The sequence below is a fragment of the Balaenoptera acutorostrata genome, chromosome 10 (genome assembly GCF_949987535.1).
Source record: "Balaenoptera acutorostrata chromosome 10, mBalAcu1.1, whole genome shotgun sequence".
Taxonomy (NCBI): domain Eukaryota; kingdom Metazoa; phylum Chordata; class Mammalia; order Artiodactyla; family Balaenopteridae; genus Balaenoptera; species Balaenoptera acutorostrata.
Genome location: NC_080073.1, coordinates 77218218 through 77235923, shown reverse-complemented (window position 1 = coordinate 77235923; position 17706 = coordinate 77218218). Strand labels below are relative to the sequence as shown.

The 17706-nt window shown below is 46.8% G+C and overlaps 1 protein-coding gene across 1 annotated transcript in view; it reads left to right on the top strand.

Moving 5' to 3' along the window:
* Positions 1–17706, top strand: part of LOC103013699 (chloride intracellular channel protein 5) — a 102991-nt gene that overhangs the window by 58261 nt on the left and 27024 nt on the right. Inside the window, exons 3-4 of the mRNA XM_028161762.2 lie at positions 265–390; positions 8550–8656. Of these exons, the coding sequence (XP_028017563.1) occupies positions 265–390; positions 8550–8656 (233 nt within the window). The remainder of the gene's footprint in view (positions 1–264; positions 391–8549; positions 8657–17706) is intronic.

Below are 17706 nucleotides of genomic sequence, written 5' to 3'. Positions count from 1 at the left end.
GCTTGGTTTTAGCTTAGGTATTCACCTGTGATCACACTGCTTTTTCAAAGTCCATCCCAACTTGCTCCTCTCTCACTGAATTCCACCGGTTGGATATCCTGTGTCACACCACATCCTTCCAGAATCTCTCCAACCTCCTCTGCCCTATACCCCACACCGGGTCTGTTTTTGCTGACGGGCGTCTAGTGGACAGTACACCCTGGGCTTCCCTGTCCGTGAAGCGTCCTGGTATAAGCCACCCCCTGAACCTTGCTCTCTCCGCAGAAAGCCAGCCGACCTGCACAACCTCGCCCCTGGCACCCATCCGCCCTTCCTGACCTTCAACGGGGACGTGAAGACGGACGTCAATAAGATCGAGGAGTTCCTGGAGGAGACTTTGACCCCCGAAAAGTAATGAGCTGCTTGTTTCTGGAGCTAATGACAGGGAGGGGGTCCTTGTGCTTTACTAGATCCTGGGGGAGATTTCCAAAGGAGCCTCGTCAATCCAGAGCCCCAGGACCCTCTCTGCAAAGAGAGAGTCCCACATAGCCCTCTCCACCCCCAAAGGGATGCCAGTGTCAAACCTGCTTCACAAAGTCCAACCCCAAGAGTTGATGCCCCTTAACGCCAGGTCCCTCTGCCTGAGTGAAAGCAAAGGCTCCCTCATTGCTGAACAAGAGCTGAAAGGCTGACGAAGTGAAAAGTCAGCCAGGAGAGAGGTAATCCCATGACTTAAAACCACACCAAGGTATGAATAAGAGTCATAAATCTGACTCTGTCAGGTCGGAGCCCATAATTAAACATGAAAAACACGGACTGAAAGCAGTTCCTCTTCTGAAAACAAGCTCAGGGAGAGGAGAGACCAGAGGGTTCTTGTCCGGTAGATAAGCTGCTCCTGATGGGAAAGAGGAGTGAAGAGAAGAGAGGTGAATTCTAAAAGCTGCTGGAAACTAGACTTGTTCATTGTACTCTGCTGAAATCAGGGATTCAAACAATCACCTTTTTAAAAACAACTGGAACAATAATATTACATATAGAGTAAGGTGTGCATGGACTTTACCCTGTAGGATAGTCACTGAAAAGCTTTAAGCAAAAGTGTTGGAGAATCAGTTTTCAGGCTTACTCTGGGGGATGCGGGAAGATGGGGAGGGCAGAGGAGGGAAAGCTCCTAGACATCAACTAGGAGGAGCCAACTGGTGACATTCCGGGTAAGACAGACTGGAGGCCTGGGCTAAGGCAGTGACAGTGAAATGGGGGGAGAGGGGTAGGAAGGATTTTAGGACATACTTAGTAGGTAAAATAAGTGGGATTGACTATAAAAATGACCATCTTGCATTTATTTTAAAGTTTTTTGTTTATTTTTTAAAATTTATTTATTTTATTTACTTATTTTTGGCTGCGTTGGTTCTTCGCTGCGGTGAGTGGGTTTCTCTTTGTGGTGGCTTCTCTTGTTGCAGAGCACGGGCTCTAGGCATGTGGGCTTCAGTAGTTGTGTCATGCAGGCTCAGTAGTTGTGGCTTGCTGGCTCTAGAGCACAGGCTCAGTAATTGTGGCGCATGGGCTTAGTTGCTCCACGGCATGTGGGATCTTCCCGGACCAGGGATCGAACCTGTGTCCCCTGCATTGGCAGGCAGATTCTCAACCACTGCGCCACCAGGGAAGCCCAGAAGTTTTATTTTTTAATTGATATTTATATAGCCCTCACTTATTGGGCCCTTAAAGGTAGGTGCTATCATTATCCTAATTTGATAGCTGGGGAAACTGAGGATTGGAGAGGTTAAGGAACTTGCCCAAGGTCACACATCTAGCAAATCACTGTTAAATCAGAACTCCCAGTCGTGATCTAATTAAGCCTCAACCATTTATACATTCTTCCTAGAAATGTATTCTCAGTCATCCTAAACATTAGGACAGTTTATCTCCATACTGAGTGTGGAAAATTGCCTCAAGTCCAACAGACTTTAAAAGAAATGCATTGATTAAATCAGCTGGGCAGCCCCACCCGTAACACCAGGCCAGCCACTTTGCTGAAAAGACCCCCAGGGGGCTCAGGCTCCTTCTTCCTCCCTTGGGACTTAACCTCATTGCTGGCTCTGGTTTGAAATCCAACAACAGAAAATGAATGCTGTTTTCAATAACTAAATAGGGTTTGGACTTTGCCTGGGAGATCCAGAGGGGAAAGTCCACGATGAAGTTAACATTTTCCCTTCTAGAAGTAATACCCGCACGCACGCAGGAGTCCTTGCTTCCATCAAGGCCAGTAGGGAATGGGAAACTGAAACAATGCGGAGGATGGTTAGCCAGCCTGGTGGGTGGAGGCGTGCAGGGTTGGGCTGGGCTGGGCCTGGAGGCCTGGGGTCCACTCCTGGATCTGCCAGTGATGCACTGTGACCCCTCAAACCAGTCCCTTTCTTGCTCTCGGCCTCCATCCCCTCCCCTGTGAAAGGATGACCCTTCACGGTCATCTTAGCCAGGCTCCCTCAATCCCCGTCCAGCGGTGCCTTTGGGGGGCTGTTTCTCTAACTCAGGGCTCTCTAATCTACATCCCCAACAGGACCAAGGGGGCCCATGAGACCACCCCCGCCCCCACCTCCCCCCGGAATTGTATGCCCATGTGTACAGGTAGATTCTTCCAGAGGAGGGCTGTCATCAGATTCTGGAAAATTTCCATGATCCGAATCAGGCTAAGCTGTGCAGGACATAGACGTTGCCTCTTCACTTCTCTCTCCACCTGTCCTGAGCTCTGCTTCATCTGGTCCAGGTCCCTCTGGACTGCAGTGTGTGTAGGAGGTTTTACTAAGTGCATTCCTGACCTGTCAGTGACCCTACGGTCCGCCACGCCCCGGTAGCAGAACCTCAAAACTCTTAAAATGCACAACTCCAGAAGGGCACCAAGGTGGGCCCCTAGTGATGAGACCATCAACCATTGCAGAGCCCCCAGGAGTGTCCTTTAGATGCCTTTGTATGGATCAGACTGGGGCAGTTGCCATAATTACCTCCCAGGAAATGTCAGCAAACCTGTGCTTCAGCCCTGCAAAGGCTCTTCTGCCCACAGCAAAGCCACCCACCTCGGCTGGCTTCCCACCAACTCTAGCTGGGAGGTCGGTCAGGTGGCCCATGTCCAGAGGCCCCAGGAGGAGGGCAGCCTGGCCTTCTGGTCCTCTAGGGGGCAGCAAAACCCCCGTTTCTGTTCCACAAACGCTGGTCGGCATGTGTTTCTCATCACACTGCTGTTTGTAAAAGCTGCCAGAGAGCCAAGAAATTGTGGGAGCCTTTTTCCCCTTAGCTTTATTTTTTAAAGGAAGAAACCCACATACAAACACTCCAGCAATCTTTTTAAAAGATCACATTTGGTTCCACAAAGCATTTGGTGTCAAAGTGAGGAATCTAGGAAGTCTCAAGAAGTTTCCAAATGACACGAACTTCCATCCTTCTCCTTAGACTGACCCAGTTAATGCTCCACAGGGAAGCGTCGGGATTACTGTTGACATGCTCCCTTTACCTTTCATCCTCATCCTCGTGGAATGGCCCGAGTTAATGGGATCCAGAAGTGAGAGTCAGGAGACCAAAGTCCGGCCACCTTTCTACACAGTGCTTGTTGTATGAACTTGGCCAAGCCTCGCGCCCTCTCAGACCCTCCCCATTCCCTCATCTCTGAAACTACATAGTCTCTAAGATGCCTTTCAGCAGAAGGTCTATGATTCCACAAATTTTTCAAAGTGCTTTCCCAGAGCTGGTTGCGGTTTGAAATAAACAGTGATAAAAATTCAGGGGAGTGAACGGATAGAGTCTAGTTACATGTCTTGTCATTTAGTCAGTCAACTATCACGCGAGTATTAACAGTGTTCAGAGCCATACCAGAATTGGAAGACACTCTGAATTCATTATTTTAAGAAATGTTTATGGATATCTCACGATAGTAAAAATCACAAAGTTTCTTCTGATCCTCTGGGAGGTGGAGAAGCAGCCTCAGTACCAAGGACAGGATGGCATTGTGGCTGAAAGTACAATAAGTCCCCTACATATGGACAAGTTCTGTTCTGAGAGCCTGTTCCTAAGTCCAATTTGTTCATAAGTCCAACAAAGTTAGCCTAGGTACCCAACTAACACAATCGGCTATATAGTACTGTTCTGTAATAGGTTTATAATACTTTTCACACAAATAATACATAAAGAACAAACAAACACAAAAAATAAAGAAAACATTTTTAATCTTACAGTACAGTACCTTGAAAAGTACAGTAGTACAGTACAACAGCTGGTGCTTCTTAGCGGTACCAGCTACATCACTGCTGCTTTTACGCTTGCTTCCGGACATCCGGGGCTTGAAATAAAGATACTGTACTACTGTACTGTCTACAATACTATACAGTAAAGTACACAAAAGCACAGCCACTTGTAGAGGATGCATGCACGTGACAATGTATGCCAGACATGTGAACTAACTTACATGATTGGACATGCGAATGCACGTTTGCATCTTTGAAAGTTTGCAGCTTGAAGCTTCGTATGTAGGGGACTTACTGTATGGGCTTTGGAGTCAGAATGCCTTGGGTTCTAATCTGAACCACCAGGTTGTGCTACACCGAAGTAACAAATTGACCACAAAATCTCAGTAGCTTAACAGAATACAGGTTTATTTCTCACTCATGCAGAGTCTGAGTGGGTAGTGTGGCCCTCTTCCATTTTGTAGCTTTTGAAATACATTTCTTCCAAGACTCCTTCAGCAGGGAAAGAGGGAGGAGAAGGAGCATGCAAAATATTTTTAAAGCCCAGGGTTATGAGTGGTTACATCACTTCTCCTCCCATACTATTGGTCGGAATCCAGTCACGTGACCCCAACCTATCTGAGAGGGAGGAGCTGGGAAATGCAGAGAGGCACATGGATATTTAATGAGCATGTGTGGTCTCTGCTGCAGATAAATTACTCATTCCGTCTCTGATCTTTAATTCTCACATCTATAAACTGATGACCGTCATGTTGATCTCGAGGGACTATTATTGAAGATGATACTGCTTAACCTAGTGCCTGACATAGAGTCAGAGCTCATTATGTGGCAGCTTGAAGAGCTAGAGCGGTCAGTGCCTCTTTTGTGACCGTCTCCCAGGTGTAATCATAAAAACAACTGGTGAGCTTAGGTCTTAAATCCACAGATCCCAGTGGTTGTCTTTTTTATGAATAAGCCAGACCCCATCCATCTCCAAGGATCATTTGTTTAAGTAGCAGGGACAAGACAAGGCAAGCACACAGTTCAGGAGCAGAAAAGTCAGAAGCATTAATCTGCTTCTCCAGTGAGGGTTTGGTGAGGTGAGGAAGCAGGAATAACAGAGGAGGGAGAGAGGGAACATCCTTCCACTTTTCAGCTTATTTGAAAACGGAGGGTCAACACTCAGGCTGCCAGAAGAGCCCCTGGAATCAGCAGAGGTCACCCCATGAGGACAAGATGACTGTTTCTCTTTTTCTCCAGTGTATCCCCAATGCCAGGGACAGGGCTTGGCCCCTGGTAGGTGCTTACTGCATGTTGGTTTAGTTGCATGGAGTCCTTTTGTTCAGGGGCGTGGTGGCCTATGGTTAGTCAGTGAGACGTCTTTTGGGACTCTAAGCCAATCAGAGCATTTCCATCTGCAATCATATCTTATTGTTTTTTGCTACTATTTACAAAAAAAAACTGTTTTGATGAGTGGCCAACTGTTCTACTTCCCAGAATGAAGCTTAAGAGCATATCTAAAATGAATGCACTTGAAATAAGATATCTTAAAAACAGAGTGGGGAGAAATTTTCATTATTGAGAGCAGGGGTTGGCCAACTTTCCTGGAAAGAGCCAGGGAGCATTTTTGACTTTGTGGCCATATAGTCTTAGTAGAGTAAAAGCAGCCATAGACAACATGTAAGTAAATGGATGTGGCTGTGTTTTATTTGAGAATGCTGAAATTTGAATTTCATATTATTTTCACATGTCACAAAATAATATACTTCTTTTGATTTGTTTCAATTATTTAAAAGTATACAAAGTATTTTTAGCTCACGGGAGGTACATAAACAAATGTTGAGCTGGATTTGGCCCATAGGCCATCATTTGCTCACCCCTGAGTGAGAGAAATTGCCCATCTCTTTGATTGTCACCAGATGACATCACAATCTTATTTCAAAGATGTTTCTATAAATGAAGCACTATTTGTTAGCCTTTTAGAGAAACAAAATGTACCCTGGAACCCACTTATTTGCATATTTAAAATGCAGTGTAAATATGGAGCTAAAATAAAAGCACTTAACATCCTGTACAGTAGCTGCCCCAAATCTAGTTACCAAACTGTAAGGTTAATATTTGAAGATACACTTCCCACAAGGACAGTCTTCAAGTGGGACATTATGCTATAAAGTCAAATCTCAATGAATCATAATGCTTAGAAAACAGGACGGCACTCACATGGTCTCCCTGAACACATGGCCCTTTTTTGCCTGTCTTGGATTTGCTACCACCCAATCATGTTTGGCCCACACTGGCCATGAAGAAATGGTCAGATTAGTGGAAGTCTGATCAAATGATGGCATAAATAAAAAAAACCCCAACAAACCCAAAGGAAAAATGCATTATCTAGGCCCTTCTCTCTTTACATTATTACCTTATCAAGCAAAAACAAGGAGCACTTGGTATATATTAAAATAATTTAAGGCATTCCATTTTAAGAGCATGCCAGATTCTATGTGAGAAAGCCAAAATAGGGATGGATGATCCTAAATTCCCTTGTCTTGGAAAATTAACCTAGCATCCTGCAGGAACGATTGCTTTGTACCCCAAGTCAGAGCAGATGAACTGATGATTCCCAGGGTATTCAGGAAACTATGTGTGCAGAACCTGTGCAGAGCGCCCCCTCCTGGTGGTTTAGGGGAGTTCCTCCATGGTGCTCAGCCCAGCTCCAGGGGGTGTTTGGGAGCTTGGAGGGTAAACAGCAGAGTCGGTGAGAGGCCACAAGACACGGAACTTAAGATCTGGGCTTCCAGAGTGAAACTGCCTGGGTTGGGCTCCTGGGTCTGCCACCTGGCCATGTGAACTTAGACGAATTGCTTAGCTTCTCTGTGTCTCGTTTGTCTTCTGTGGGAAATGAGGCTAATGACAGTATCAATGAAATTGTGAGGAGTAAATGATGAAACTGCGAAGGGGTTAGAGCAGTGTCTGGCACGTAGTGGACACAGTACAAGCTAGCTTTTGCTGATATTGGAGAAGTGATGTGATGGCGTGGGAGGATCACTGCTTCAGCGCCCCAAAACTGGGTTCTCAGGGCCCCTCCACTATTTATTACCCATGAGCCCTCAAATAGCCATTTAACCTCTCTGGTCTCCAGTTGCTTCCCCATAAAATGAGGACGGTAATGCCTCTGTATCTGACTCTTGGCAGAGGGCTGGGCCCAGTGACTTTCCATGGACTCGTCCAATGGCAGTATCTGAAATTTAACAGCCACCTAATGTGGCCCAAGAGTGGGCGGTCCTAGCTAATGGTCAGTGGAGAAGCCAAAAAATGAAAGAACACAAATACTTGTTACAGGCATTTTGGTTCAAGTTATTTAAAACATTAAACAAAAAAAAAAAAAAAAAAAAGGATTTTGCATTTTAAACATAAAGTAGCCAAATAGTTCGCAGCCCACACTATTTACCCAGAGATCACAAAGGTCCACATACTTGGTGATAATGATGGCCAAGCAATTGTCCCCCGTCTCCTCCCACCCTTGCCTGGCCATCCATGTAAAATGTTTGTGAAATAATATTTTTTGAAAATTAGAATGGCTTGTTTTGATGGTGCCAGTGGGGTCAAAGCAAGTTTGCCTCGTTTGGTCTCAAGGCCAGTAGGAAAGAGCCCTAACCCCAGTTTGCCTCTTATATTCTTCTGGCTTCAAAATGAAAGAATGCGTGAGGGAGAGGCGCTGGGTCATTGCAAATATATCTCCACGCCTGGAAAGAAAACAATTGTAAATGCTCATCCCACTGATGTAGCCTGGTAGTTTCTGCATCTTATTCCTGCACACAAATAAGAAGAATATTTCAGAAGAGGACCATGGGTAGCATTCCTTTCAAGAGATGATTTCGAGGCCTCAGTGCCAAGGTGCCTAGCACCTCCTTGCTCCCAGAATTAGCTCCATGCAGCTAGGATTATAATCGTAGGCCTGGCAGTGGATAGTTATTTTAACATGGGTTAGGGAAAAGTCTGGGACCCCACCTGATGCAGAGGTGAACACATTGAGAATTTTGACTAAGGCCTGGGCATTGCTGCATCATTGTTGGTGGTCCCAGGAAGAGAATACACCCTGGACCCTCTGAGTGGTGCTCTGGTTCTCTGCCCACAGACTGCATTCCTGGGCAGTTCTCCATACCTCAGTGGACTCTAGTTTCCTCTATCATTGAACTAGAGATGCAAGTGCCCACCCTCCCTAGAGGATGGGTTGGAAAAACCCCAAAAGATTTGTAGATCCTGCTAGAAACAAGAGTGTTGTCATCGTGAGGTGATGGGAAGGGGCTCTCCCTTAAAGGACCTCCGAGTTCTCACTGACCCTAGAACACTGATCTTGCATTCCAGGTACCCCAGACTGGCTGCGAAGCACCGGGAATCCAACACAGCAGGCATCGACATCTTCTCCAAGTTCTCCGCCTACATCAAAAACACAAAGCAGCAGAGCAACGCTGGTAAGTGGTTCCCTTCTACCCAGAGCCCCTGGTGGCACTGTCCCCTGCCCAGGGCATCTTCAGACACTCAGGCCAGAGAAGCACCTGGAATCAGTGCTTTTATTCACTCACCCTGAGGCCCCCTTGATGCAGGAGAGTGGGTAGTAGATCTTGCTTTCTGGCCAGTGCAGGAGAAACGGCCAGTGAGCCTTATTGTGGCATTGGAAGAGGGATGCAGTTGTGTTCTGAGCCTGCCTTAGTGCACATCATGATACACTGCACACAGGGTCCTGCCTCGGCCGCACTACTGTCTGTTTGTCCCCAGTTCATGACCCTGCTGCGCTCACAGGAAGTCCTGTTTGGAACAACACATTGCAGCTTCCTTCTGGTCCCTGAAAGACTTCTCAGAGGGTTGACCAGAGCCCATGGTGGGACAGGGCAGTCACCATGGTGGTACATGCTCAAGGCAGAGCCTGGCCCTCTGCATCCCCCCCACCCCACGGCATGTGCAGAAGGTGCTGGAAAGCCTCTTCTCCAAGCCTGGCTCATCCTCTGCCCGGCCCTTAATTTCTAGCATTGGCCATAGAACTCAGACTTGGTTCTCTTGTGGTGCCTCTCAGAGGGGTTTGAGCTCCTCATTTAAGCTGCACTTTTAGTCCCTCATTTGACTTGGTCCTTTAAGCATGAGCTGAAGCAATTTGAATAGAACTGTCACACTGAGCATGTGTAACTTCAGAACAGTGTTAGTTCCTGTGAGGAGAAGGAAGAGGGATGAGGAAGTTTGCTTGCCCTCCGAGTAGGAGGATGGAGTCCAGTGCTGAGCCAGGCAGAGCAAGGGCATCACGAAAACTTCGTGAGTGAGTGAGTGAATGAATGGTGATTGGTTGAACGGCACTTCTTGAGTCTTCACGAATGAACAAGGAACTGAATGTCTATCAGATGAACACACAATGGATCCTGAAACAAGGTGGTCCATTTGTTTGGACTGCCTTGGAGCTAACTGCTCCAGGAGCTCAGAAGAGAAAGGCATCTCTTTGGACCAAAGTGACCAGGAAAGGCAGCCAGGATGAACTTTTGGCAGGAACAGTGGTGTGGTGGGAAGTAAATGATTCAGTAACAGCTGCTGTGGACCTGGATTGTGCCAGGCACAGAACTAGATTCTAGAAAAAGAACTAGAAAAAGACACCCAGTCTTCAAGGCCTGACTGGTACAGAAGAAAAAGCTTAAGTTCACAAAAATAACAAGACAAGAGGTAAATGGTGGCTTCATCAAAGGGAGTCTGAAGAGCTGATTAGCTGCCCTATGAGAGGAGGAAAGAGTATCTGCCAAAGGGGTTCAAGAGTAGGAAGGATTCACCTTTGGGTCATTTGAGAAAATTTCCTGAAGGGGTTTCAGCTGGGTGGTAAAGATCCAGGGGGAGTCAGTTGGCTGGGAACATAGGATGGAAGACGTGGGGAGGGTGAGAAAACTCCAGTGACAGAGACCAGGAGAAGCATCTGGAGTCTGCAGTGCCAGCTGGGGGACTGGATTTTATCCTGTGGGCAAGGCAGTCATTAGAGGTGCGTGAAGAGGCACTACAGGGAGACTGGCCTTTTAGGGACAAGAAGAAGGAGAAGCATGAGGGAAATCTTTTAAATTTACTCAGTGCTTTTGCTTCATTGCTGTTGGCAGCCTGTGGTGTGTTGAGTCTGTATCCACCTGGGACCTCAGAGTGTGACCTTGTTTGGAAATAGAGTCTTTGCAGATGTCATTAGGTAACGGTCTCGAGATGAGATGATACTGGTTTAGTGTGCTCCCTAAATCCAATGACTGGTGTCCTTAGAAGAAGAAAAGCGGACACACAGAGATGCGGGTGGGGGCATGTGAAGACAGAGCAGGGATTACAGTGCTGCAGCCACAAGCCAAGGACCGCTTGGGGCCACCAGAAGCTGAAAGAGGCAAGGAAGCATCCCCCCAGAGCCTTGGGAGGGTACGTAGCCCTGTGACACCTTGATTTGGATTTCTGGTCTCCAGAGCTGGGAGAGGAGAGATTTCTGTTGTTTTAAGCCACCTGGTTTGTGGTCCTTTGTGGTGGCAGCCCTAGGTGGCTAATGCAGCCCTCACAGCCATCGATCGTGTGAAAGGCAACCCCTGCCCTTGCCCTGCTGCAGACACAGAAGCAATGGGACGACAGTGGCTGGTCCTCGCCCCCAGGGGCTAAGCTGGCTCTCAACTCCAGTTTTCAGATTCCACATCCAGGGTCCTTTCAGCCGCAGATATCTTCCTTCATAGTCATTGAAGCGCCAGCAGAAGGATTGTCTTAGCCGAGCCTTCCAGACTTCTCAGGTTGTGAGTGGTATTTACATATCAGCCGTATTTACGGTTCTCCTGCCCCCAAAGCCAAAGCAACCACTGAACATCATGTATCAGTCTCTCATAAACTGAACACTCTGCAATTTTCATTGTTTCCGCTTCTTCTGTTTCCCCCTGTTTTTCTCTGTGATGGGTTTTGCGCCTGTGACTCCTTCTCCCCTAAAACTCATTTGCACATTTCAACGAGCCAGTGTTTCTCTTGTCCCCGGTTGCCTGTCCCCCGGATCACAGTCCTCTGTGCTGTTCTCTCCCGCCTTTTAACAAGACACCAAGTTCTTCCTTCAGTGTGACTATAGCTCCCCCTCCCGCCCCCTTCGCTTTTCTTCCCCCAGCCCGCACCCTCAGTCATGGTCAGCTGGTCAGCTGGCTCCGCAAGTCCTTAGGCTCAGCCAGCCAGCACCCGGAGCTCCGGTGGGCCCGTTCTTGCACAGAGAACAGCATTCCTGTCGCGCTGGGCTTTGAGAGCTGGCACTGTGGCCCCACCCCACCCAGCCGCCGGCCCGTGAGACCATCCACACCCTGTCTCTGCTTTGTCCGAGCTCTGTACTCACAGGTCTCTACAAGGACATCAACATCAGCCCCCAGGCTTCCCCTGACAGCCTTCTGCATCTTCAGCTCTGCGTTTGTTTTTCCAACGTCCTTTCTTCAGACTGTCCCTTTTGTGTTTTCAATTTTTTTTTTTTCTCTTGAGCAGATCCCTCCCTCCACATAATACCCCAGCACCCTCCACCCGGCCCCCCAACACACTGACTGTCTTCTTGGTCCTTCTCTGCCCTTTCAACAACAAAGCGTGGAAACACCCCACACTGTGACCTGGTTCTACATGATGGATGAATTCTCCACTCCCATGGTGGATACAGAAACCACCATTCAAAATTCCCCTGTTGTTCACAAATCCTCAAAAAAGACCCCAGCTACTGGAACTCAAGACCCCATCCTGGAGGAGCCATCCACAGCTAGCACCCAAGGGAGCTGTCCGTTAGTTAGTACATTCAGTCATTCATTTATTCATTCAACAAACACAGATTACACGAAGTGGATCCAAGTCTGAGCTAATGTTTAAAGGGTGTTTCTTGTGTGCCAGGCACCCGGCTGTGTTCTGGAGTTGCCAAGACGAATGAGACAACATCATTGTCTTCGATAAACTAACCATCGACAGGGGACCGTGAAACATACAAACATGCAGTTACTGACCTGGGTTTGAATCCCAGATCTGCCACTTATAGCTGTAACACTTTGCCTGAGAGACCTCTCTGAGCCTCCGTTTCTGCATCTGTAAAACATACTTAGTAATGCTTTCAATTTCATCAATCTGACAAATAAGGCCATTAATAGCATCTCCAAGGTTAGTCATGCAGAGTCATTTATTTATAAGTTAATGCATGTAAATCCTTTAGCACACTGCCTGACACATCATAAATGCTCTTTAAATGTTAACTTTGATTATTACTAGAGCAAAAATGAGACACACACAAATATTGGCATCAGAAACTGCTGCTTCAGCTCTTACTTTCTGACCCCTAACCAGCACTTACAAATCTCCCACTCATTTAGTCTCTTTTCTACTTGTTTAATTTTGTTTCCCATTTTCTTGGTGCATTTTCCTCCTCTCCAAAGTACACAGTTGCTCCCTTGGTCCATGGATGCGGAATCTGCAGATTCAGAGGGCTGACTGTCCTGTGCCACTTTATAAAAAGGACTTGAGTATCTGTGGATTTTTGATACCCGAGGGAGTTCGTGAGTGAGAAGAAGAGCTCTAGGGACGACACCCAAGGATCACCCACATCTGTGGAATCAGAAGGATCTGAGGGAGCGGAGCCAGGGAGGAAGATTAAGAAGGACTAGCAAGTGAGGAAGGGGGCAGGGGGTTGGGGGGATCGTGAAGATGAGGAAGAAAAACTTTACGAAAAAGATCCATCTATGATGTAAGACACTTCCCAGGTCATGGGAGACTTTGCCTTTTGTGTTCAGCTTTCTGGACTTGTCCTCAGGCATCCTTCTCCGACCGCTTCTCTCACCTGCATCAGCCCATAACTCAGACCCTACTCAACAGGAGAGTCAGGCTGACCAGGGGCACAGGCCCTTCTCGCTTGGAACTCGGAGGTGTGCAGCAAGAGACCAAGAAACCACATGGCCCGAGGAAGGGCGTCTTGGAGATGGGAGAGAGCAGCCCTGCATTTAGATTTGGCTGCAGGAGTCCCTGCTCTGGGCCCCGCACATTCCTGTTTCAATCTTGCAAGGAAAGGTTTTGTCATTTGTTGAGTCTTGAAGGTTTATAGAGTTCTGAAGCAGAAGGATGGGGGGGAGGGCGCGAGCGTCATCCGTCCCACCTTTGGCATGTCCGGTAACAAGCTTGGAGTTAGCCGTGCTCAGCTCTGCCCTGCATCCTGCATCCTGCATCCTGCCTCTGCCTGGCAGAGGCCACTTTCAGCCATGCTGGTGGCCCCATCTCTAATGTCCTCCCTCTCTCTCTGCGAGTACCCATCCTGGCACTTCTCCGTTCACCTTCCTCAGAGATGCCACCATGGCACACAGACCCCAGGCGACCCAAGACCGGGCAGCAGCCCCCAGACTCAGCAGTTCCGGCTCCCCTTGCTTCCCAACCCCACACCTTGCTCAACGCTCTGCCCGCTGGGATGTCAGTTTGGCTTCTCGGGTGTATCCCTTCCCTCGAGGGGTTTCTTTGACACCCTACTTTACCTTGTCTCTCCCACTCTTCTCTGTCATCTTGCAAGAGGACCTGGGCTTTTCTCTCTGAATATCCATCTTGTATTTTTCATTTTTTACCCTCAAGCTGCTGTTTCAACAGATTCTTAAAAACCTCTGCCAAACCCCTCGGCTTTCAAGAAACTCATTTTAGCTATTTATTCTAATCCGGGCATAAATACTATATTTTACTTTCTTTTCCCTCAACCTCTCTTTTTCCTTCTGCTTCAATCCTATCCATTCTACTGGTTTATTTCACTTTTTGTACATATTGCAGGGTGCAGGCAGTTAACAAATGGATCTCATGTGTGTTTTTAGTTCTCTACTCTTATTCGCTATTTTTGAAGTCCTTTTTTAATTCCTCCAGCCCTATCACGTGTCCCTAGATATAGTTAATATCCCTGCCCATGGGACCATCTCATTTTTGGCTTGTGTCTCATTCTCATGTACTTTCCCCCATTTTCCATCACCGTTCCTTTATCCTTTGCACAAGCCCATGTCCACGGGGCTCTCTTCCCCTGCTAAGAGGTCTAAAAAGTCCCAAACCCCTCTGTTTGTATCTAATCCATAGATCATATGCGGCCTCGTGGCTTTTCCTTCCTACATTTGCATATTCCTTTTTCACACATCTGACGCAGGCTGCCTGTACCACCTATTTCTGTGCTAAGTGGTGTTTTTCCCAATTCGGATGATTTTGGTCTTTCAACGCTCCCTCGAAATTCCCTCATCTCAATCCCCCTCAAGTCTGGCTTTCTCTCTTATTTCCGCCTCTGTATGCGTTGGTCTTGGGGGCTTTCTTTCTAATTTTAAAATGTATACTCCACTTGTCCCAGAACAGCTTTATAGCCACTCACAGGGGCACGTAAAGCTCTGCAAGGCAACATACCCTAGAAGGAGGTGAGAAAGAAAAACAAGGCGGGTCATAAAACGAGCTCAGGGCGAGCAAGACAGGAAAGGCAGCTCCCAGAGCCCCGTTGCTGAACGCAGACGGCAGACCACGAGACCCTGGTCAAGATGAAAGCAAACCAGCCTCCCAGGAGAATGACAAGTATTCCTGATTTGGGGCTTGAGTCGTAGTCATAGAGGAGCTATTATTGTCATCTTCTTTGTCCATTCCCTCCTGTGACTCCCCTTCCTGTTCTCCTGGAGCCCAGGCCCGCTGACTTCATGCCAGTATGACTTCTCCGTCTTCACCCCGCCCTGTGGCTGCACCCCTCCCCGCCCGTCTCCTCTTCAGCCCTCACTACACCTGAAATCCATTTTCTTCTTTTTCCTCGTCATCTTCTCTAGAGACCCATGAGACCTCCCTGCAGCCTCAGGCCTGTGTCACCAACTTTCCTGCCTCCTTTCTGTTATTTCCAAGACTAGGAGCAGCTTGCCTAGGCCTGTTTCTCTCTCTGTCTTTTTTAATCTCCTTCATAGACAGACTCTTTTTTTTTAAGTTTCTTTTTAAGTTTTTTTTTTTTTTTTTTGATTTGGACGAATTTTAAAGTCTTTATTGAATTTGTTACAATATTCCTTCTGTTTTCTGTTTTGGTTTTTTGGCCACGAGGCACGTGGATCTTAGCTCTCCGAACAGGGATCAAATCCTCACCCCCTGCACTGGGAGGCGAAGTCTTAACCATTGGACCACCAGGGAAGTCCCCCATAGACAGATTCTTTATTTTTAATTTTAATTTTTTGGCTGCGTTGGGTCTTCGTTGCTGTGTGCGGGCTCTCTCTGGTTGCGGCGAGTGGGGGCTACTCTTCGTTGCGGTGTGCGGGCTTCTCATTGCGGTGGCTTCTCTTCTTGTGGAGGACGGGCTCTAGGCGCGTGGGCTTCAGTAGTTGTGGCACATGGGCTCAGTAGTTGTGGCTCGTGGGCTCTAGAGCGCAGGCTCAGTCATTGTGGCGCACGGGCTTAGTTGCTCCGCGGCATGTGGGATCTTCCCGGACCAGGGCTCGAACCCTTGTCCCCTGCATTGGCAGGCGTTTTCTTAACCACTGCGCCACCAGGGAAGCCCCATAGACAGATTCTTAAATCCACACTCTGTAGTTCCATTTATTCAGTTTCCATGCAACCCAATGAAGGATGGCCTAGACCAACCTTCGTAAGTGTCATCAGTGGTGCACGTGGGGCTAAATCCAACAGGCATTTAATTAATTAATTAACTAATTAATTAGTTTATTTATTAATTTATTTTTAGTATAGTTGATTTACAATGTTGTGTTAGTGTCTGGTGTACAGCAAAGTGATTCAGATATATATATGTATATATATCTATTCTTTTTCAGATTCTTTTCCATTATAGGTTATTACAAGATGTTGAATATAGTTCCCTGTAGGTCCTTGTTGGTTATCTATTTTATATATAGTAGTGTGTACTTGTTAATCCCGAACTCCCAATTTAGCCCTCCCCCTCCCTTTTTTTTAATTGACACATAACCTTGTATTAGTTTCAGGTAGACAACATAATCATTCAATATTTGTATTCATTGCAAAATGATCACCACAACAAGTCTAGTTAACATCCATCACTACACACAGTTACAAAATTTTTTTCTTGTGATGAGAACTTTTAAGATCTACTCTTTTAGCAACTTTCAAATATGCAATACGGTATATTATTAACTATAGTCGCCATGTTGTACATTACATTCCCAGGGCTTATTTATTTTTTAACCGGAAGTCTATAGCTTTTGACCCCCTTCACCCATTATGCTTGCTCCCCAACCCCTGCCTTAGGCAACCACCAATCTGTTCTCTGTTATCTATGAGCTCTGTTTTTTGTTTGTTTTGTTTTTAGATTCCACATATAAGTGAGATCATACAGTATTTGTCTTTCTCTGACTCATTTCACTTAGCATAATGCCCTCTAGATCCATCCATGTTGTTGCACATGACAAGATTTCCTCCTTTTATGGCTGAATAATATTCCAGCATGTGTGTGTATACACATATATATCACATTTTCTTTATCCATTCATCCGTTGATGGACACCTAGGTTGTGTCCATGTCTTGGCTATTGTAAATCACGCTGCAATATACGTGGGAGTGCAGATATCTTTTTAAGTTAGTGTTTTTGTTTCTTTGGATAAATACCCAGAAGTGGAATTTTTAGTGTTTTTGTTTCTTTGGATAAATACCCAGAAGTGGAATTGCTGGATCATGCCTGTCTCTTTTTATTATGACTGATGGGCCCCTGTGCTGTGTTTGCAAAGATGTCCCCCTTTCTACCTATGGAAGACACTGGGATATCCTAACATACTCCTGCTAAAATATTTGCCCTAGTAAGATACTTCTAACTTCCTAAATAAAGTCCTAAAGCCCCTTTCTTGGACACCCATGATGTGCTGGCCCCAGTGCTATATGTTTAGAGTCCCATGCTTGCACTGAGTTGTCTCTCTAGCTGTTGACCTTTATTAGTTGTAAGTGCAGTGGCCATATTTTCCAAACTGAAAAATCGCATGTCTAACAAATTGCCTTCATTGAAAATAATCAAATTATAAGAAATCAGTACTGTCCCAGAAAATCCAGGACATATGTCTCCAAATGAAAAGCACCTGGCTTTTTGGTCCCCAGTCCAAATCCACACCTGGCTGCCACTGCGGGGTGGGGAAGGCAAGTGCATCACATTTCCTGCCACCTCCTGGCCCCAGATCCTTGACCAGACAAATGAGTCTCCATTAGTCATGAGCTTCTCTGAGCAGTCTTGGTTCTGTTTCCAAATAAGGGTCAAGGTTTCCTCCCTTCCTGAGGCTTGTGTCAGCAGCTTCACATCCCGGGACCTGGAAGCAGGTAGCAGGCGCCCTGGGTTTATTCTGAGAAAACTGATAATCACAGCCACGTATCCTGAAGAAGACCCTCAGGGTATCTAGAAACCTTGGTGAGCTGATCTCATCATTGGGCTGGTCATTCTCTCTGGAAGGACACGTGACTGAAGGCCTACATGGTGGTTATCAACACAATATCAATTACTCTCATCCTGCCTCTCTCGCCCCCCCAGCATCTCCCGGAGCCCTCAAGAAAGGC